The sequence below is a fragment of the Phacochoerus africanus genome, chromosome 1 (assembly GCF_016906955.1).
Source record: "Phacochoerus africanus isolate WHEZ1 chromosome 1, ROS_Pafr_v1, whole genome shotgun sequence".
In the NCBI taxonomy this organism is placed as follows: Eukaryota; Metazoa; Chordata; class Mammalia; order Artiodactyla; family Suidae; genus Phacochoerus; species Phacochoerus africanus.
This window is the reverse complement of record NC_062544.1, coordinates 72,078,570-72,101,155: the sequence shown is the minus strand read 5'-3', so window position 1 is coordinate 72,101,155 and position 22,586 is coordinate 72,078,570. Positions and strand designations below refer to the sequence as shown.

Sequence of the window (22,586 nt, the reverse complement as noted above, 5' to 3'; positions counted from 1 at the left end):
TTTAGAAAATTAAAATACAAAAGACAAGTCAGGAAGTTTTTCTCAAATGCCTGTAAGACTCAAACTCCCTTTCATTACCAATTCTACAGACTAGGAGCTAATTGCATTTCAGGGCACATTGCAAGGTACATCTTTTCAATGTGAGCTTCCTTAATTAGTACAAACATTTGGTCCCTGGGAAAGGTGGAAGGATAAGGATTGCTTTTGTATTTGTTAATGGTTTCTGTTTTTTATTCACTGTTTGCACCTAGAGGCCCATGTGAATGACATATTTTTATTAAAATCAAGAACAATATTATGTAAATTATGCCCCCAAACACCAGCTATGGCGTCTGATTATTTTAAGGCAGCTTTGGAAGGATTCATTTTAGTTGCCTAACCAAAACAAAGCATAAAGAAAAATGCACATGCTAATGGATTTGTGCTTCTCAATATTTGCATTTGGAGACAATATACCAATCACTTTTGCATAGCAACAACTGGGAGAAAGTGTATAATGTAGCTGATGTTCAATTAAATATTCCCAATAACATAGAGCAATTTACTGAGGTGATCGACAATATAACGGAACCATTACATGCAAATATTTTTAAATTAATTACAGGATATGTGTTGAAACATTCACATGAGTATGCACGTACATGAAACATCCATATTGATGTTATTTCCTAAAAATTTGTTTTTCAGAACATTTTTTTTTTTTGGTCTTTCCTAGGGCTTCACCCACGGCATATGGAGGTTGCCAGACTAGAGGTCTAATCGGATCTGTAGCCACCAACCCACACCAGAGCCACAGCAATGCTGGATCTGAGCTGCATTTGTGACCTACACTACAGCTCATGGCAATGCAGGATCCTTAACCCACTGAGCAAGGCCAGGGATCAAACCCGCAACCTCATGGTTCTTAGTCAGATTTGTTAACCACTGAGCCAAGATGGGAACTCCTCAGAATTTCTTTCCATGAATGTAATTATCACTCCCATTTTATCAGTGCACCACCAGTTCAGTTTATTCTGTGTCAGGAATATTCAGCTACAGCATCATTGATATTCTGGACCAGATAGTTGTTTGTGGTGGGGACTCGTGAGTTGTGTGGGAATTCAATGCCTTTCCAAGGAGATAGAACTCAAAGCCTCTGGCCAAGACAAGTATTACCAGACCCTTATTGCCCCACCTCCCCCAACTTGAGCAACCTGTCTTACTCCTTCCTTCCCCCTACTACAAAAGGTATGTGGCCTACTCCTCACCCTACCGTTATAGGGGCATGATATGCTCCAACAGCTGGTAAGTGTATCAAAACACCCTTCTTTCCCAACCAATTAGCAGGTCAGCAGATATATCTTAAGACTTCTTCTCTTTCCCTGGGCTATAAAAACAGACAGGATCACACACTCAGGCCTGGCTGGCTCTCCCTGATCATCAGGAAGTCATCCCAATGTGCTAGCAGCATCTCTTATTGCAATAAACTTATCTTTCTTTTCACCCTGCTGTGAGTCTGTAAATTCTTTTTCCAACCCACACACAGACCATAACAACTTTAGGTGTTTAGGACCATCCTTGACATCTACCTAGAGATGGTAGTAATATCACTCTACCTAATTGTGTCAATCAAACACATCTTATCTTTAGACATTGCCAAATGTCCCCTCATGGTGCAACAAGGGGTTTGCACTTAGCTAAGTACATTTTCATGTAAATGGGTGCTTTTGTGTATATGGGGATATATAGAGCAATATTGAAAGAAGTTTGCCCCAGCCACAATTTTTGCTCCATTGGCCTGCCTTTCTGGAACACATATTCCACCTTCACAGCATTTTGAAATTTCATTATTTTGAAATACAAAAATCTCCCCATCATTGTTTTTATTAAAGTGACTTATGCATCTCTAATTTCTTTTTCCCCCCACTGACACTTTTGTCAGGATAAATTTCCACCATGTCAGCCTACCTCAAATGCTTTTCATGATCTCTCTCTAGCTTTTTTTACAACCTCGTTATTTTGCCATTCCCACACAGGTAATCTAAGCTCCTTGCGTACACAACAAACTGCAGTTATTTTCTTTATTCTTCACCTGTCTAATCCTTCATTTACGTTTTGAGCCTCAATTCAATCTTCCTCAACTCATTCCCTCTAGAAAATGTCAGGGACATTTGTTCCCCACAAATTTATCAGACCTTTATCACCCTATCGAAGGATGTAATTTTTTTTTTTTCCTCTCTATACTGGACTTCAAGCTGCTCTATGTGTGTGTGTGTGTGCAGGCATGTGTTTAATTTCTTTGTCATGGGGACTACTGTACTATCTGCATATAACGAGGTGCTTTAAATGCTACTTTAATTTTTTTTGGCCTCACCCACAACTGGTAGATCTTCCCAGGCCAAGGATCAAACCTGCACCACAGCAGTGACCTGAGGCACAGCACTGACAAACTCCTAAATATCACTTTTAAAAATAAATGTACCCCCACCTCTTTTAATCAAGAATACAGAATGAATCATTAACATAAAAATTTAGTTTTAAAAAGAAAGTCTATCAATGTTTATCCAATATTTTCACATCAAACTCACAACATGAAATAGTTTTATTCCTAAAAAGTGTTGGCTCATTTTGGCAAATGGCCACATTTGTAAATAGGCTTTGTAATGCTAGATTTTAATATAGTTCAACAAATTTTCCTTATTAAGTGTCAAACATCCTATTAAACTATGGCATTCTGTGGACTGATGAAGCATAGCGGCCTTCCTCTGGTTGGACTAATAAGCATATCAACTTCTGCTTGCATCCCTTAATTTAAGATCAATTTCCATAACTGGGTTTATGCATGTTATTTTGCATATCTTGCCTATCCTGCTTCAAGTAATGTCCAGTTCTTGCTTTCAGGGTGACAGAGGGGTTATCAACTGACAGGGCAATGTTTCTGCATGCAGAGGTGAAGCAGAATTGTTTAATACATATATCTGTGCTCAGAAAATGGTTTCTCTCCATGCATGAGTGCTGAGGCCATTTTTACAAACCTTAGAAACAATCATGCTTATATAAAAGGAAATGGAAACCCTTTACAAATATTACATACATACCAAGGAGAATATTTATCATATTAGCTTTTGTTAAAATGGATTAAAACTAAAGAAAATGAGAATACAAACTTGACGGGAAAATGCAGACAGACTTGTTAAGGATTTCAGCCTTTCTAGGGCCTTAGGATTATCCAAGGATATAAATATAGGGTGACTAAAAAGTATTACATGTTTATGCAGTTATTTGACTTTTGTCATAATTGAGACCAAAAAAACACCCTGTGATTATGCAAGGAAAGCTGTAATTATTGCTAGGCAGGATATACTGCAATAACAAAATATTAGTTACTGAGCACTCACCAGCTATGCTAAGTACTTTCTGTCAATCTAATGTAATTCTCTCCACATATGTATGTAATGTTATTATTCTTGTTCCTATATGCGATATTAAGATGAGTGAGGTTGAATGACTGTGTAAGATCACACGGCTAGGAAATCAAGTCACCAGAATTCCCATATCAATTCTCCTATCTTCAGAGGTGATTCCCTAACTTGCCTTGGACAAGTCAGCATTTATTGAGTGACTGCTAGTGTAGGCCACACTACTTAGTATTTTAAGCACATCACCTGATGCATTCTCACAATAAATCCAAGAGATAGATATTATATATTCTTTTACAAATAAGGTTAAATAATGTCCTAAAGACTTAGAGCCATTGTGACAGCACAAGAAGTCAGAACTGAATATTATTCCCGAACCCTCATTATTTTTACTGTATTTATACTTCTATTACTAAGGTAACAAGATTCTCTGCGATTAAATAATTTTCTATAAAATTTTCCAATCAAGTTCCCATTGTGGCTCAGTGGAAACAAATCTGATTACCATCCATGGGGATGCAGGTTTGATCCCTGGCCTTGCTCAGTGGGCGAAGGATCCAGGGTTGCCATGAGCTGTGGTGTAGGTCACAGACGTGGCTTGGATCTGGTGTTGTTGTGGCATAGGTCAGTGGCTACAGCTCTGATTTGACCCCTAGCCTGGGAACTTATATATGCCATGGGTGCAGCACTGAAAAGACAATTAATTAATTAATTAATTAATCAATTAAATATTCTAGTCAATTATGCTCCCATATATTAAGTCAAATAGAATAATTCATCTGTGTGCTCAAAAGTACATTCATGGAGATAGCTACATGTATACTAATTTCAACAGAAACCCATCTGTTATTTACTCAGTTAAAGAATCAATTAGTATTATGATTGAATTGTATTAATAGAAAATAACATGGAAATGAAATATGTTAAATATTATTTTCTTCATTTCAAATTAATGTGAGCAGCAATAAAATCTTTATATATATAAAAGGTGAAAGCGTACCATACCTTACTAAGCTATTGGCACTGTCGGGATCTTGTGCCAAAACTGTGCCGACTACAGTCCCAATCTTAGCGTTTTCATACACTTCCATGACATAGGAAGGCATGGAAAATAGTGGCGGTTCATCCACATCCCCAACAATAATCTTCAACATGGTAGCATCTTTAAAAGGACCCAAGTGAGAAAAGCGAAAGTCAAGATGTGTATTTGCTCCTTCTATGTTGAGGGTATATGACTTCTTTTTCTCATAGTTCAGTGGCTGTGGGAAAAAAAAAAAAAAAGATTTCCAATATTATGATTACTTTTCAAATAAACATTTTCTTTTACATTTTTAAATAAATAAACATGGGTAAGTTTAGATCAAATTATTTCCATTTATAAACAAACTATGAAATTTGTCTTAACAATAACTCCTAAAGCAGAAATCATGGAAACTCAAGTCTAAATCAGTTGTGATTTTTCACAGCCATAAATGTGGTAACTAGAGACAAAAAGATCTTTCCCATAGTGAAGCCAATATGGCTTTTTGTAGGCTCAGTCTCTTCTAGAAATTTCTATATCCTCTTCATCTTAAATTATTAATTTTTAAAATATTTGCTACTAGAGTTCCCTGGTGGCTCAGCAGGTTGAGGACCTGGTGCTGTCACTACTGTGGCTTGGGTGGCTGCTGTGGCATGGTGTGGGTTCGATCCTTGACCTGGGAATTGTTACATGTCAATGGGCACAGCCAAAAAAATAAAAACCTCTAAACAATTTATTTTGCATCATTTATTTTTATTTACCATCATCTACTGGTTTTAAACTTGATATCTTATTTTAAAATCTGATAAACTTTTAAGATTTCAATTCAATGATATTTTCTTGAAATTTTAGCAAAAGATTTTATACAGACTTTTGAATTTCATTTTTGTTGTTTTAATTTTATTTACTTTTTTACTGTCTTTCATATATTTATTTTTTGTTAAGTTCCTTTACTATGATTTTTGATCAACCTTGTCTTTTAATTATAGCTTCTGTTTGTTTATACTATTTAATTTTTTGCTTTGAGTCTAAATTAATAGTTTCTCATAATCTTTTTAGTCTTTTTTCTTTCTAAAACCATCTAGCTAATATTTATTTTTATTCTGTAATAACATAAAAAAGATTTATGGGAGTTCCCGTCATGGCACAGTGGTTAATGAATCTGACTAGGAACCATGAGGTTTGCTTGTTCGATCCCTGCCCTTGCTCAGTGGGTTAAGGATCTGAAATTGCTGTGAGCTGTGGTGTAGGTCTCAGACACGGCTTGTATCCCGAGTTGCTGAGGCTGTGGTGTAGGCCAGCGGCTACAGCTCTGGTTGGACCCCTAGCCTGGGAATCTCCATATGCCACGGGAGCGGCCCTAGGAAAGGAAAAAAAAAAAAAAAAAGATTTATGAATTTGGCTTAGCATACTGTAACATAAAAAGAAGGTCAGTCTGGTGTTTTGTCCCAGGGAATAGATGGTCTATGATAGGATATAAAATAGTGAATAGACATTTATAGCACTATATATTTGGTGCTATAAGGCATTGTAGGTATCATGAAAATAATGATGTAAATTCAGATACAAGAATGTGTGAGCAGGTGAGTAATATTTCCAAAAGGAAATACGTTTTTAGATAAGAAAAAAAGGTTTCAAAATTGTTAAACATGAGGCACATAATAGGCTCTGTGAGGCAAAATAAGCTTAGATTCAGGACTAACCATGTCAAAAGTCTCCATGCGATATTAATGCAGGTTATACAGAGATTAGCCTCTTATTTTGAGCCTATGAAGTACCTATAAGTGTATAGATTAACACCTATGAGAAGAAACAATAGATTTTTTTTTCATTTCTATTTCTACCACTGATTTTGTGCTAGTTTGCTTCAATCATGCAGCCTTCTTTCTTGGCAGGATCAGAGAATGACCATTCCCTAAGGAGAATGCAGACATATTCCTTTACCCCAAAAGCCAGAGAAGCTGTAGGGTATCTTTAATGGGATTTTATAAGCAGAAGATCAGTCTTACTGTTGATTATTTTCCTTATCTATTCTGACTTGCCCTGGAAAATTGTCCTTCCCAGAGATTAGAGATTGTATAGAAGGAAAAACAACCATTTAATTTCCAAACTAGAGAAAAGAGCCTGGAACCTACAATACTTCTCAGGGACAGTAATAAGACAGGGTCACTACAACATTTTTAAGTGTTTGTAAGGTCAGAAACAAAAATTTTAAAATATTAAAAACTCAAATTCTTAAATGTGAACCATACGTGCCATACACATATATTTATATAAAATAAACATATTATGTATTCTAGATTTATATATTCTAAATAAGGGCTAATTGATCTGTAGTTTATGATCCACCAATTGGAAGTCATTTCCTTCTCAGGAAAATTAAAACTAGAAATGAGTTGCCAAAGAAACCAATGTCCATCTTGTTGAGAAATTGCATGACTTTTATTTGGACCCACAGATTTATTGCACCTTTTTCTTTCCTTGATTCCTCTCTCCTTAACATTAGCAAATAAGAATGTCTTAGACTAATTAAATAAGTCTCATCCAAATTTAAATCACCTGTCCCAGAAATGGTACATACTTGCTGTCTATCAAGAATAAGATGCACTGATTTGGTCCCCTTGGTATAGAAGAGCATGGGCTATCAGAATCCAGGTATTTTGCTCATGGAAAGCAACACCCTTGGTAGGTTTGCTGCTTAAGATCAATGTCATTTTTCAAACTCAACTTGCTGCATCTGGCAGATGTCACAATAACTAAGTTTCAATGAGAGCCTTTCTGACTCTCAATGAAATTCATGGAGATCATTTTGGCCATCTCTACCCTATCAGATAGTATTATCAAGCTGTGCATACAGTATGACAGACATATCTCTTCCATTTTTAGCAGGTCCCCTGGCAAGGTGTATGTAATTTATCTTAACAATAACTTATGTACTGCTAAGGTACAGGCTGTTTATGTGAACACATGGTTTAATGTTGATGATTATCTCTTATATATTTAACTACCCCAAGACAGAGATAATCATTTTGAAGGACTGGTTTGTCAGGCCTGGCAGATGGACAGATAAGGACTCATCTAGAGTCACTAAGGAGTGAGAATATTATTTCAGTATGGGTGGGAATTGAGAATCAGAAGAATTAATGCAGATGGAAATATTTTTAACGATCTTACGTGCAAAGAAAATGTGGCAGTGCTAAATGGCAAGTATAGAAAAACTGGGAAGAAATCACAATATTTATTCTTGGAGATTTCAGGGTTATATACATAATACAAAGTATATTAATTCAATGTTTTGTGCTAAAACTACAAAAATATATAGAAATTGGATTAAGGTTATAATTATTATTTTTCCTTTTACTATAAATGCTGGTAAAGCTGTATAAATAGTTATTTGTACCTTGCTAATAGATCTTTCAGTAATTTCCTAGTAATCTTTTGCTCCCAGGAAACTAATTAGGATTCTGCCATTGGGTTTCAATTTCAACTTATAGATAGATACATAGATATAGATAGATATCTAAATATATAAATTTTGTGACCACACCTGCAGCATATGGAAGATCCAAGACCAGGGATTGATTCTAAATTTCACCTGTGGCCTATGTCACAGCTGCGACAATGCAGGATCTTTTAACCTAATGTGCTGGGCTGGGGCTCTACCCTGCACCACTTCATTTAGATTCTTAACTCATTGGGCCACAGTGGGAACTCCCAGTAGACTTTTTATTACCTAAAACACAGTCTATCAATCACAGTTTACCAAGAACAGTGACACTTATTCTTTTAATATTTGGTTTTGATGTAGAGATAGTAGAGGAAAACATTTAAAAGAAAAAAAATAAAGAAAAATTTACTCGGGCTAAGTACCACAGAAAGCAAAATCATAAAATGTCTGACTGAGAGTTTATAAAACACAAAAGTTCTTTTTCTGCCTTTAAACAGAACAAAAATGGATACAGAATAACTCCATACAGTGAGGCATAGTAGGAACTTGACAAAGGTGATTACAGAGCCAGAGATTGCTTATGAGTATAAGAAATAGTTTTTTCCAGCTATATCACATTCAAATTTCAACTGTCCATGCTTGTAGCTATTTTCAAGCTGGGTTCTGACACAATCATTTGGATTGAACAGATGATTAAAACAATCAAGCTGAAAACAAGAACTGGGGAAAGCATTCTTTCCTTTTGAGTCACCTGAAATCTCTTGGAAAGAGTAGGCTCCAGTCTTTGATAACGTCCGCCATATTTAATCCATAGATTTTGCCTCACCAAGATATTTGGTGTGGGAATGGGGGTTTATAATTTGAATATAGTTTATCCCATTTATCAAAATTCCAAAACCATGCCAAATTTCTTTCTTGCTTGCTTGCTTTCTCTCTTTCTTTTTAACTGCAGGTCTAACTTATGAGTTCATTTATTATTTATTTTTTCTTTTTTACTATGCCCACAGCATGCAGAAGGGCCTAGACCAAGGACTGAACCTTAGCCATAGCAGCGCCCAAAGGCACAGCAGTGACAACACTGGATCCTTAACCCACTGAGCCACCTGGGACTCCATCAGTTCATTTAATATGAGAAGTAGGTGAGCCTAAGGCAAAGGTGTTCTCCTGGAACTCAATAACATAATATTAATATCTGGGGATAAATATTCCAGGAACACTACAGTTTCTTTTATCATTTATATAGAATTTGCCTTATATTTAATTCTCTGGACAAGTCTGAATTGTGGTCCAAGTTCTGAGAGTCAGAAACTGAAACTACCTCATCACTGATGCTCATAGTTAATAATCTCTATGATTATTGTGGTCAACTTTAGTAAATTAAATTTATTTTAAATAGCATATGTGTCAATTATCACATGGGATATGTTTTTACTAAGAAACTATCATTCATCTGGAATGAGAAATTAGCATATTTTAATTTTTAATTTTTTAATTTTAATATTTTATCTAGCAATGGTAATTACGATACAATCATGAAATCATAGCTGGTAACCAAATATATTAGCAAAACTAAACTTACAGTTACCAAAGGGGTAATGTTGGTGGGGAGGGATAAATTGTGAGGTTGGGATTGGTATATAAACACTACTGTACACAAAATTGATAAGTAACAAGGACCTACTGTATAGCACAGGAAAATCTACTCAATACGCCACAGAAATCTAAATGGGAAAAGAATCTGAAGAAGAATGGATATATGTATATATCCAACTGACTCACTTTGCTGCATGTTTGAAACTAACACAGGACTAACACAGTAGTAAGTCAGCTCTACTCCGATAAAATTGAAAACAAATATACCAGCAACATATAGTTACCAACAAATATAACAGGGATATGTATTGGTAACTTCCAACTTTAAAGAAATAGATCAGCCTTAAATCATATGAAATTACTGATATCAGTAATATATGTTATATACTATAGGTCATTTCATGACTCAGTCTAAGATATTTATTTTTCTGACACTGAACCATCTAAGCATTTCTAGAATAATTCACCTTGTGATGTACTTTGTTTTAATGGAATGGTGCTTGAAATGGTTAGGTTCTAAAGGTACTCATACATGAGGTTGTTTAATATTTGTATTAGTTTATTAGGTTTTTGTATTAACAACATTGCACTAATTTCTGTGGGCTGTTATAACAAATTACCAAACACTGGGTAGTTGAGAAAAACAGAGATGTGATGTATTCTCTTGCAGTTCTGGAGACAAGAAGTATAAAATTTGACAGAGCTAGGGCATAGAGGGCATATAATCTGTTCCTCACCTCTACCAATTTCTGTGACTGCCCTGGCTTTCCTGGGAAGAAGATGCCCTGCCATGGTTGGGAATCTAGTTTACATGCTAATTCAACTCTTGTGGGATGAGACTCTAGATTTGGTCTTCCAAAATTTCAGCTCTGCACTATGGGTCATAAAGGTGTCTTTCAGGGGAGACAAAAACTTCAGGTAATTCATACTACAACTATTTTGGTTAAATTATGTATTTACCAGTATAATGTTCCCTCACTGTCAGTGTTCTAAGGTGTTTGTCTATGATCTTCATGCTTGAATGACAATGCAATTGGATATGAACACTTTGACTCTCAACCATCTTCCTAAGCATATTGTACGTACTCCTCCATGCATGTTAAAATTATCTCCCAAGAAAAGTGCTACCTAACCCTCCCCCACCTTTGAAAAATCACCCCTCTTTTATCAGTGAGCTCATTAACAACTTAAGTAAACCTATACCATTAGCCCCTGACATCTTGTATTATAACAATGTATCATGCCTACTCAGTTTCCCCTCAGAGAAAGGATATGATCTAATTCATCTTCATATTTCAGTTATTTGGTATAATTCCTTGTACGTGGTAGGTGATTAATAGCACTTGCTCAATTTCAAATATAGCTTTGTTTAGAGTACAGAAAAATGCAATTACATGGTTTACATCTGAAGGATGGAAAATTCTATGTCATCTCTAGTTAACACCTAGTGCAAATGAAACAATTAACATATATTAACTCATGTAATGACCACAATTCCTGTGAGTTATAACTCTTTCCATTTACAAATGAGGAAACCAAGGCACAGAAAAGTTAAGAGATTCATTCAGAAGCAACAGCCCATAAGTCATATACTCGAGTTTGAACTTGGTCATGGGGACTCTACAAGTTGCGCCTTTAAGCACTATGATATTCTGCCTGAAATTTAATTAGTATATAAATAATGTAATATAACATTCCAATTTGACACCTAAAAATGAACGGACTATTAGTGGAATAAAATATCCTCATTATTAAAGTACGTATCCATGATACTTTTAAGATTATTATTCATTATTTATTTATTTATTTATTCACTTTATAGCTGTACCTGCAGCATGTGGAAGTTCCCAGGCCAGGAGTCAAATTAGAGCTGCAGCTGCAGCAACACCACAGCCATGGCAATTCAGTATTCTTAACCTACTGAGTGAGGCAAGGGATCAAACCCACATCCTCATAGAGACAACATGGGGTCTTTTATCCATGGAATCACAGCAGGAACTCCTCTTTCGGGTATTTGTTATAACATGGAAAATTAATTATTAACTTCATTAACTATACCTTCATTAATTCTGGCTACCGAAACTCATAATATCTTTATATATGATTTCCTTAATTCACAGACTCACAAAGCTAAAAAACTGAAATGCTTTTCATGTAAAATCCTCTATCAGCCCTATTTCTGTTAGAAGTGTTTATTCTGGTATACTTTTAACTTCCCCAAAAGTGAGGCTTTTCTTTCTTTTCTTTAGTTACTGCCCAATGTCCCAATTCAGTTCACTGTCAATGACTTGACTCCAATTTTTCTCTTAAGTTTTAGTTTCTTAATTTTGGCCTATTACTCCTAGCAATTACTTTTACATATCATTGCTCTTTCTAACTTGTAAAATCATACTTCTCCCTCTTTAATAGGAACACATTTCACATTACTGTAGACAAGTTATCATCCTTCCCATCAATCATTTTTCTAGCCAGCTCTACATATTTGGAACTTTTTAATTGTTTCTCGTTAATCACTTCTACCATTCATTAAATCACATTAACACATTCCTCCTCTGAAACTATATAGCCATCACAAATAGATGTATACTGAAAACAATATTTAACCAAGTTGTTCTGTTTCAATTCTTCTTGGAATTCAAAAAGGTCCTAAAAACTATTTTCCTATATAATATTTCCTAAATAATAAGAGATTCCATAGGACCTTTTTCTTGGTCCAATTTCTCTATGTTGCCTTATCATCCTTTGTGGGAATGGGAGGATAATAATGGGACTCATAGCAGCATTTTTATGCATGAAAAATGTCACATCAAATATATAAAAAAAAAAAGGCCAAATCCTGGAATAGTAACAGAAATTATTACTAATTTTTGTTTTCTGAGAAAAATATGTACTTTAAATGATAGTATTTTGCCAAAAACTACATGAATTTGAATAATGTTTCGTCAGCTAGCTTTTCTTCTTATGCCATCATTTGTGGTCCTTGTCACAGGCCTTTCCTGGATGGTGGACATCCTGTAAAGACTGGAACACACTCAAAAGCTTTCCTATTGTAAATTTCTCTGTGCAAAAGAGTGTCATGCTCATTTAAAGTGTATAATTCCAAGCTTATCAATACAAATAAATATTATATATTTGTGTACTGTCATCTGAAGACTGGGAAAATAAATGGAAGTATTTTATTCTAAATAAAAAATACACATATATTTTATAATACATATGAAGTATATTTACATATTTCATATTACATTATTTATATATACTTATGTACTATCACTTATATAGTGCATTATGTGTGTGGGTATTTCAATATACCCATACATGAAAAGTTACCAATAACTCATGTATATGGATAGCCTAACTCATCAAGATGTTTCAACAGATCATTTATTTCTAACTAATACACTAAATTATTTGTAGGAATATGTGTTACAAATTAACTAATGTTTAAAGTAGTTTCAACAGATCTATCACTCCATGGCCATGCCTATAGATGAAGAGTAAGAACAAAAGTTGTCCCAAAGCAGTCCTCTGTCATTGGGTATTATAAATACGGTGATAGATTTCACTGACTTAAAACTTGGACTTTCATCACCTTTTACCTGAGCAGTAAGACCATTTTCCAGACATTAAAACCTTTTAAGAATAAAAACAGTACCTTGGCTGAGTTTTTTAATAATAAAATCCTTAATGAATGTTCAGTTTTTTGGAACTAGTTTGTTAGCACTAGGAACCTATTTCTTCTTAGGCACAAAGTGTGCTCCTGTATTTGCCCATGCATGCATTTGTAATGGGTCAGGATGCCTTATTTTTTATTGCATTTTCTGGTTCAGAGCCACAAAATGTTACAATCGAGTGGCAAAGAATATCCTGATTCTTATTCTGTCACTCAACACAAATCAAAGAAATGATAAAGAAAAATTCAATAAACACAATCCATGAAAAATTTTAAAATGTGGTTATTTGGAATAGATCTACTATGTTATAGTTGAAAATATTTCATATATTTTTCTCAGAATTAATTTAAACTTTAAGATATACTTTTTTGTAATTTTTACATTTACCCTCATGATCCATCTCTGGTGCTTTGTTAAATAAAATGGCTTAATGATCCACACTGTTCAGTTTAAAAAATTTTAAAAAATACAAAGTATTTAGTTGCAAAAGTGCTTAATAAATGCTATGGACAGGGAAACACTTGTAACATAAGATACACATTCATGAAAATTAGCAGCACATTCATGGTGAATAATTGGAATAATTTCTTTCTAACCTAACACCCCTAGAAGATTTAAGAAGGATAATGGAAGTGCTCTTTTCTACAGTGAGAAATTAGTTAAATGCCTACCTTGAAAAGATAATTTAAAAGAGATTTGTGAATGAAACATACCTGGAAAACTTATACTACAAAGACAATATTAAACTTGAACTTTAGGGAAAAAAATCCTCTTTTACAGACGACTGAAGGGTAAGTAGGTCACAGGACACATGAATGGCAGCATCAGTATGTGATATAATATACACAAGATATGCCATTCTTTGTGTGCTTACAGGTGAAGTGCATAACATGAAACAATGGAGGGTAGTAAAGACACCACATGGAATGATCTGGAAGGTATAATTAAAATTTGGGGAAAATTGAGGAAGAAAAGTAGATATTGGGGTATTATTGTAATTATTAACCATACACAACCTAGAGCATTACTTTTACCTTATTTATCTATGTGTAATAATCTCTTTGTAACAAAGAAAACTGAAGATTAAAAGACTTTAGATAATGTCATATCTCTTAAAAGGCAAGAGTAAAATTTATATTTCATCTGACAGTAAAGATTGCATTTTCCATCACCCTTCATTAATTTGAAGACCAAGTTTAAGATTTTTGGCTTCAAATAATAGGCATTATATTTGCAATTAAATATACTTGGAGAAGAAAAGTAATGCTACAGAGAGTATTTGCCAAAAGTTAGGACAGCAAAAAGAGTGGGAGTTTTGAATTAAAAAAAAAAAAAAAAGAAGTTGGAACAACTGTTAGAAAGAATGCAAATTGATTTAAAGACCAAAAGAAGAGAATTTAAGAAAGCTTGCTAAGAATCATACCCCTAGCTACAGAGGTTTATGTCAGAGGCAAGAGTGCATCAAATTGCATTCATCCTTATCTTTCTTCCCCTTTCCACCCAGTCAGGCTCCATTAAACAATGAATGAAAGTTATCAAAGTATATTTACAATGTACCACACCATGGACCAGTGAATTCAACGGGGCTATTTTCTGATGGAGGCGTGATGAGACAGGAATGTGCAGATGCTCCTGCAAGCAGTGCTGATTTTGATGTTTGGGAAGATTAGCTGTTCTGCCTTGCTGGCTAAAGTGAGTCACCTTTGAGATTAAATAAGGAACAGGTTTGAAAGGACTGTTTTATCTATTTCCTGCCATCTGAATGAGTTCCTCCTAAAAAGTAAAATCTACAGAGTTATATAACTCAGTTTTCAAACTGTACTTATTTATAACATAAAATACATAGCAATGGAGTAACTCTGAGACTGATAATCCTAATCTGAAGGACTAAGAAATTAGGTAAATGCAAATATTAATGCATTATAGAGGAAATATAGATTACTATAGAAAATAAATTCAAGGGAAAAAGTACAAGATAATTTGGACTCCTTAAGTGTCAAGGTTATTTTTAGTATATCATCACTACTATCTCCACAATTAAAGCACTTGAATTTGTCTATTGCATATGTGTATGTGTGTATGCAGTATAGAATAGAGAATGTCAATTGCATACATGTGCACACATAAGACCATATACTATTTTGCCTTAATTTTTCACAAACCACATCAAATCAATTGAGGACATGCAGGGTGGTAAGATTGCAAATGTACCTAATGCCAAAATATACACTTGTACTTTGAATTATGTGTATAATCACATCATCCAACACTATCCTCACTTTTTATAAATATAATTTCCTACTTTATAATGACAGTAATTCTCAATAGGCAAAGATCCCCTTGTCCCCTCCCCCACCATATACTCCAAGTGGATCATTGTAAACTCATCTGCAAACATTGATTTCTCCCTCCTGTTTGATTTTGACAACTTGGGAGGAATAGCTATCATAGGTTCTTTCTTTCCATCTGTGATCAGGTTCCTAATATAGTGCATCTCTACCTCAAGGCATCTTTCTAATTCAATTACCCTCTCTTTAGTATCCTCAGTTTCTTGTCTCTGCTGACTTTTTATCCATCTGCAGAGAAGCACACGTTCAGCCTCCCAACTTACAATTAAAATCTTCATTTTGTGATATTCTCATTTATTTGCTTTGTGAAGCTTCTTCCCTCACTTTACCACAAAGTTTTCCAAAGAAGATGGTGTGTTTCTTTTTCATTTATTTCTCCCACTTCTCAGCTTACCATTTTTATCTTCCCCACCCTAAATGTGTTCTCTCATTCTCTCCATTGTAGCAAATTAAACAAATATATTTTTCCATCCAAGTGTGTAAAATGAGTAACTGTTCAGACTCTGAAGAGATGGACTCCTGAGTTCAATTTTCTGTAAATAAATTTTTACCTGGGTAAAATTCTTTACCTCTCTGTGATTCAGTTTCTGTTTTATTAGTGAGAAAAATAATAGTCCCTATATCATAATATCCTAGTTAGATTTAAAGGAATGCTAATAGATGTAACAGCTCAATAAAGGCTTGCAAAACTTGCTTAAAACCCATCCTGACACAGAGGAAACCCTTAACAAAGGTTATCTGCTGTTACTATTATTGTGATGATAATGATGATCCAGATGCTGATGCGGATGGCAAGCTGAAAACTGCTAGTGACAATCACCCTGTCTTCCCTTTTGCCAAATCAAATGAGTATTTATAGTCCTAAGTTGTTTTAAATTTCTAGAATGCTTCATATTGTTTAGTGACTGCCTTCCTTCTGTTTATCATTCCTTGGGAATTTTCAATGATAAAATTATTTTCTATTCTTTCAAATTTTCTTCCCAAACTCTATTTCTTTCTTCTCCTCTCTTTGCTTCTTAAATATTGGTGTTCCCTAGGGATTGGGATCCATCTTTCAGGAAGTAATTTTCAAACGCTTACCGGGGATTTACAAGAATTAAGGAGCCATCCAAGGAATGAAAAACAGGCAATCCTCACTTCATCTTTTAATCCACATTACATCCATTACTCTAATGCTCATCGCATGCCTACTCTGTGTCAGAAAGCATGCTAGACATTGGGAATGCAGCGGTGAGTTAAAAAATAGTCTTATCCTCATGTAGTTCATATCAACAATTAAAGAGAAATTATTAACATCAAATGAAACCTGGTCATTTCCTGCTTAGATTGCTTCACTGGCTCCCACTGGGTAAAATTTAACAAGGTGTTGTGTGCTTTCCTACGCACTAACTCCCGCACTGTCTTTGCTCCAGAATCAACAATGTTATTTGGGTTCTTAATGTGCCATATTCCACTCCCCTCAGATTCTTGTTGTGTACTCTTTCCTCTTCCTAGAAATCTCGTCCTTATATCCTTTACCTACCCAGTTACCTCCTAAGCTTCCTTCTGTTCTGTGTTCAACCACTGCTGTATTTCAGACAGTACCAAATACTCTAGATTCTGCTTTCCCAATAGTACTGTACAACTGCCCTTCATATAACAGTTTTTATTATCGGAGAATGTATATGAGGGAATTCTATGGTAGTTCAGCTGGTTAAGGATCTGGCTTTGTCACTGCTGTGGCTCGGGTCACTGCTGTTGTGTGGGCTTGATTCCTGGCCCAGTAACTTCTGCATGCCACAAGTGCAACCAAAAACAAAAACAAAAACAAAACCAACCAAAAAGGGATGCATGTGATATTTGATTGGTGTCTCTCTACTCTACAGACTGGAAGGTTTATGCAGGCAGAGACTGACTTTGGCTGTGCTCATGCTGGCATGGTTCATGTAGAGCACAGTAACTGGCACATAAGAGGCACTCAAAATAAAGATACAGAATGTGACTCTCTTAACACATGTTTTGATTTGAGTTTGACAATCTGAGAAATTAAAATAAGAAAATATTTTAGGTGAAGATATCACTATTTTATACAGACTTGTGTTGACACATTCTTTTTTTTCTTTTTTTTTTGTTTGTTTGTTTGCCACAGCGATGGCATATGGAAGTTCCCAGGCCAGGGAACAAATCCAAACTGTATCTGTGACCTATGCCACAGCTACCACAATGCCAGATTCTTAACTCACTGTGTCACAGTGGGAACTCCTCTTTCTTAAGTGTTACATATGTTAAGTTCTACATTTCAGGTCCCTTTTGTAGCATCCAAAAGATGTATTCATTAATGGCATTTTATTTAGTGCAAATAGAAAATTATATATAATACATGAAAATAGATAACTAGATTATAGATAGCTACAGACAAATAGGTAAACAGATAGATAGGTAAATAGATAGATAGATAGATAGATAGATAGATAGATAGATAGATAGATAGATAGACGGATTCACAGTAGAACATCAGAATAAAATTTCTAAGCCTGTGTTCTGAACATATCGTACAGTAGAATCATCTGCAGTACTTGTTAAAAAATCCAATTCCTTACCTTCACTCCAGCCTTTCTGAATCAAAACATAATGAAGGTAAGGCCTTGGGATTTGAATGTTACTAGATTTCCAAGCTGAAATTGTTAAACATTTAAAGACTGAGACATATTGCATTAGGAGTTACATTTAAATCCTTCTTCGCTAATTGCTTGTGTTCCACTTCATTTTTACAAGAGCATGAGCAATACATTATTTTTAAAGCAAAAAGCAATAGATTAAATCCAGTGACAAATCTTAGAAATAAAAAAGAATGGGGGAGAAATTTGGTGGTTTCACTAAAGGATCCATGACCATCAACAAAATCTGGTCCTCTAAAGATTGTTAGCCAACATGGTGAAGATTTTTACATTAGTTAGAAAGGCTCTTAATGATACTTTGATCAGTACAACATAGAATAATGGCATTAATAGAACTGGCGTTCATGATAAATCTGTTTTCTGCAAAGATGGAGGACCCATTCATAGTGTATTCTATATGTGCTCTTCCCACCATACTGAACTATATTTCTTTCTTTCTTTCTTTCCTTTTTTTTTTTGCCATTTCTTGGGCCACTCCTGCGGCATATGGAGGTTCCCAGGCTAGGGGTGGAATCAGAGCTGTAGCCTCCAGCCTACACCAGAGCCACAGCAACCCTGGATCCGAGCCGCGTCTGCAACCTACACCACAGCTCACAGCAACGCCGGATCCTTAACCCACTGAGCAAGGGCAGGGATCGAACCCTCAACCTCATGGTTCCTTGTTGGATTTGTTAACCACTGAGCCACAACGGGAACTCCCTGAACTATATTTCTTAAGAGAGGATAATCATAATTAAAATATAATTAAACTTCAAAAAGGAAATATTTTATCATTTTAATGACCTGACAATAAAGATTATTTATAACTCTGCTAGTCTTCCATTCATGAAAAAATAAGTGAATTGCCTAAATCAATAATAGTATTATTTTTACCTTCTTTAAGGAAAGGATCCCTTCTCTGGTCTCTTTGTCAGTGGAGATGGAGAATATGCCAATACCATCACCATTAATGATGGAGTATGTCATGTCAGCATTTGAACCAGTGTCTGCATCATTTGCCTTGATTTTCCCAACAGCTGAACCAACTTGAGCTGACTCAGGAACATATAGCTGATAGTGCTCTGAAAAAAATTTTATATTAAATGTATTAAACTTGTTCAATGATAATATTCATAAAATAATCTAAGTAAAGCATTAAAATGTTTAAACCATATACTTAGGTTTATGTATATTTCATAAATGTCTACATTTCACTGTAGTATTTATGTAATTAATATTAAGTATAATGGATTTGTTCCCAATTGATTTATCATCAAGTAAGGAAAATATCTATTATAGCACTTTATTTACTACAACAAATTTTGAATAGCTATATAAATAACAGAAACCTTGAATTAAAATGTAATTTTATTTAAAGATAATTTTAATTGAAATACTTAATCTAAGGGTATGACTCTGCATCAGAAAGAAGCCATGATAATTTTCAGATTCTTTGAAAAATCAAGATGCCCTTAGGCAGTTATACATAAAATAGAACTTATTATGATGAAAATATATACATAGAGAAAAGTTGCACAATAAATTAGAATGTTATCTCATGAAATGTTTTAGGAAGTAGAGTTCCTGACTGCTAAGGTCTGTAGGTTCCAGCTAAATTATGACTTCCTATGATTCAAGAGGCCTCTCAAAGGACTTTCGGCTAGCTAAACCTAGAATAATGATGCAAACAAAAGAAAGCTTAGTACCTAGAGATAAATAAATGAATCATAGAATTATGATGATGGTAGTCTTACAAAGTGGGTTGTTTTCACAAAGAAAGTTGCCAAAAACTGTAACAGTGAGTCATAAAGGATTCATGACCCAGAAAACATTTAGGCAGAGTCCTATAAGAGGAACCATATCCCTGGAAGAAGATCATATTCAAAGGAAGAATTGAACCTGTTGAATACAGTCTAAGAATTGCAAGTACAGTAACTCTTTCCCATGCCCAATTAGACAAAAGAGAATATATTAAGATGAGTGTTTTAACATCTTATACACTGTCCCTATAGTAGAGAATTTACAAATTGTAAATTATGAATCAACTTTCAGTGTACCCTCTCTGAAGTGGCCCCTGATGATTCCCACCTTTTGATATTCATACCCTTAGGTAATTCCCTTTCCTCAATGTTAGCTAGGTAGAGTGTTCCACTTCTAATAAATGGAACATAACAAAATTAATGGGATGTCACTTTCAAGACTAGCTAATGAAAGGACTGTGCTTCTCTCAAGGATACTCTTTCTCACTTTTCCTTAGATTGCTCCCTTGGGGGAATCCTGCTACCATGTTGTATTGAAACCCTACTGAATGGACCATATGACAAGTGACTGAAAATTGACAATGATCATGTTAGTAAGCTGGAAGCAAAAACCATCCCTGCCACCCTTGAGGCAAGCCTTAGGATAAGATCACAACCTCTGCAGCCAGCTGTATTAGGATCTCATGAACCTAAACCTGAGGTACTCAGCTAAGTCAAACCTAGAGGCCTGATCTCCAGAAATTGTGAGATAATAAAGGTTCATTGTTTGGAGCTGCAAAATTTGTACTGATTTGTAACACAGCAATAAATAATGCATATAGTTGTCAGTTATTTGCCAAATCCGAAGGACTTTTGTAGTTCCTGTCATTCTGCAGTGCTTTGTTTAATGTTTAGGAAAACTAAAACCAAAACTGAAATAAAACAAAACTTCAAATATGTAAAGAAAAAAACATGATAAGCACATTTATTCTTGGAATAAAGTATCCAAATGTCTCTTAATCTCCAGGTCTTTATAAAGAAATAATTATTGCTGTCACGGTCAATGCCCAAGGTGAATCACTTGTCATATTTAAATTATTAGCTCATCCTCCCATAGGATACCATCCAGGAATCATACTCTTTAATTTTACCCAAAGGAACTGAAAACTTCTGTCCACATAAAAACCTATACATGGATGTTTGTAGCAGCTTTATCATCATTGCCAAAACTTGGGATCTAACAAGATGTCCTTCAGTAGATGAGTGGATAAACTGTGACATATCTACACAGTGAAATATTATTGAGTGTTAAAAAAGAAGGAGCTATCAAGTCATATAAAGACATGAAGAAACAACAAACACATATGCCTAAATGAAAGAGGCCAATCTGAAGAGGCTACACAATGGATGATTCTAGTTATATGACATTCTGGAAAAGGCAAAACAATGGAGACAATAAAAAGATCATTAGTTTTCATGGAGGGGGTGGGAAGAAGTGAACAGGCAGAACAAAGAGGATGTTTAGGACAGTGAACATACCTGTATGACAATATAATGGTGGTCATCATACATTGTGCATTTGTCCAAACCCATAGAGTATATAATATCAAGAGTTAACTCTAAGCTATCTATAGACTTTGGATGATTATTATGTGTCAATGCAAGTTCACCCTTGGTATAAAAAAAAAAGTACAATTCTGGTAATTGATGTTGTTTCTGTAGTAAGAACACTTAAGATGAGATCCACTTTATTAACATATTTTAAAGTGCACAACAGGGTATTGTTAATTATAGGCACAATGGGGTATAGCAGTTTTCTAGAATTCAGTCATCTCATATAACTGAACTTTTACACCCATTGAACAATTCCCAATTTCCTCCATCCTCTTTGCCCTTTACAACCACTATCAAATTATATACTTCTATGAATTTGGCAGTTTTAGAAACCTCATATAATTGGAATCACATGGTATTTGTCCTTTTGTGACTGATTTATTTTACTTAGCATAAGGTTCTCCAGGTTCATCTGTGTCACATATGGCAGAATTCTTTTCATTTTAAGGATGAATACTATTCCATTGCATGAATATACCCAAACAAACTAGGTATAGAAGAAAGGTACCGCCAAATAAAAAAGGCATATATAATAAGATAAATGTTAATATCATACTCAATGTTAAAAAACTGTGACGTTTTCTTCAAAGATCGGGAAGACAAAGAGCTCATTCTCACCACTTCTATCAACATGGTAGTATGAGTTCTAGCCAGATAAATAAATTAGGAAGAAAATGTAAAAAGTATGCAATTAGAAAGGAAAAAGTAAAACTACCTCTGTTTGCAGATGACATAATCTTATAGGTAGAAAACCTGAAAAACTCCCATAAAACAAAACCAACAATGAGTAAAAAAACAAAAACCTTGTTAGAATAAGAAAATTCCATAAAATTGGCAGTTTAACAAACCAATGGCCAAAAATCAGTTGTCTTTCAATTCATTAATGATGAACAATCCAAAAAGGAGATTTAGAAAGCAATCTTTAAGCCATTTTGAGTTTATTTTTGTACATGGTGTGAGGGTGTGTTCTAGTTTCATTGATTTGCATGCGGCTATCCAGGTTACCCAGCAACAATTGCTGAAAAGACTGTCTTTTTCCCATTTTATGTTCTTGCCTCCTTTGTCAAAGATTAATTGACCATAGGTGTCAGGGTTTATTTCTGGGTTCTCTATTC

The 22,586-nt window shown here is 34.7% G+C and overlaps 1 protein-coding gene across 4 annotated transcripts in view; it reads right to left on the bottom strand.

Annotated features, from left to right (window-relative positions):
• CDH18 (cadherin 18) overlaps nucleotides 1-22,586 on the bottom strand; it is a 721,675-nt gene that overhangs the window by 90,767 nt on the left and 608,322 nt on the right. For all 4 annotated transcript variants that reach the window (XM_047767725.1, XM_047767734.1, XM_047767743.1 and 1 more), the window contains exons 6-7: nucleotides 19,013-19,200; nucleotides 4,404-4,657 (exon numbers count right to left, since the gene is read on the bottom strand). In XM_047767725.1, the coding sequence (XP_047623681.1) occupies nucleotides 4,404-4,657; nucleotides 19,013-19,200 (442 nt within the window). The remainder of the gene's footprint in view (nucleotides 1-4,403; nucleotides 4,658-19,012; nucleotides 19,201-22,586) is intronic.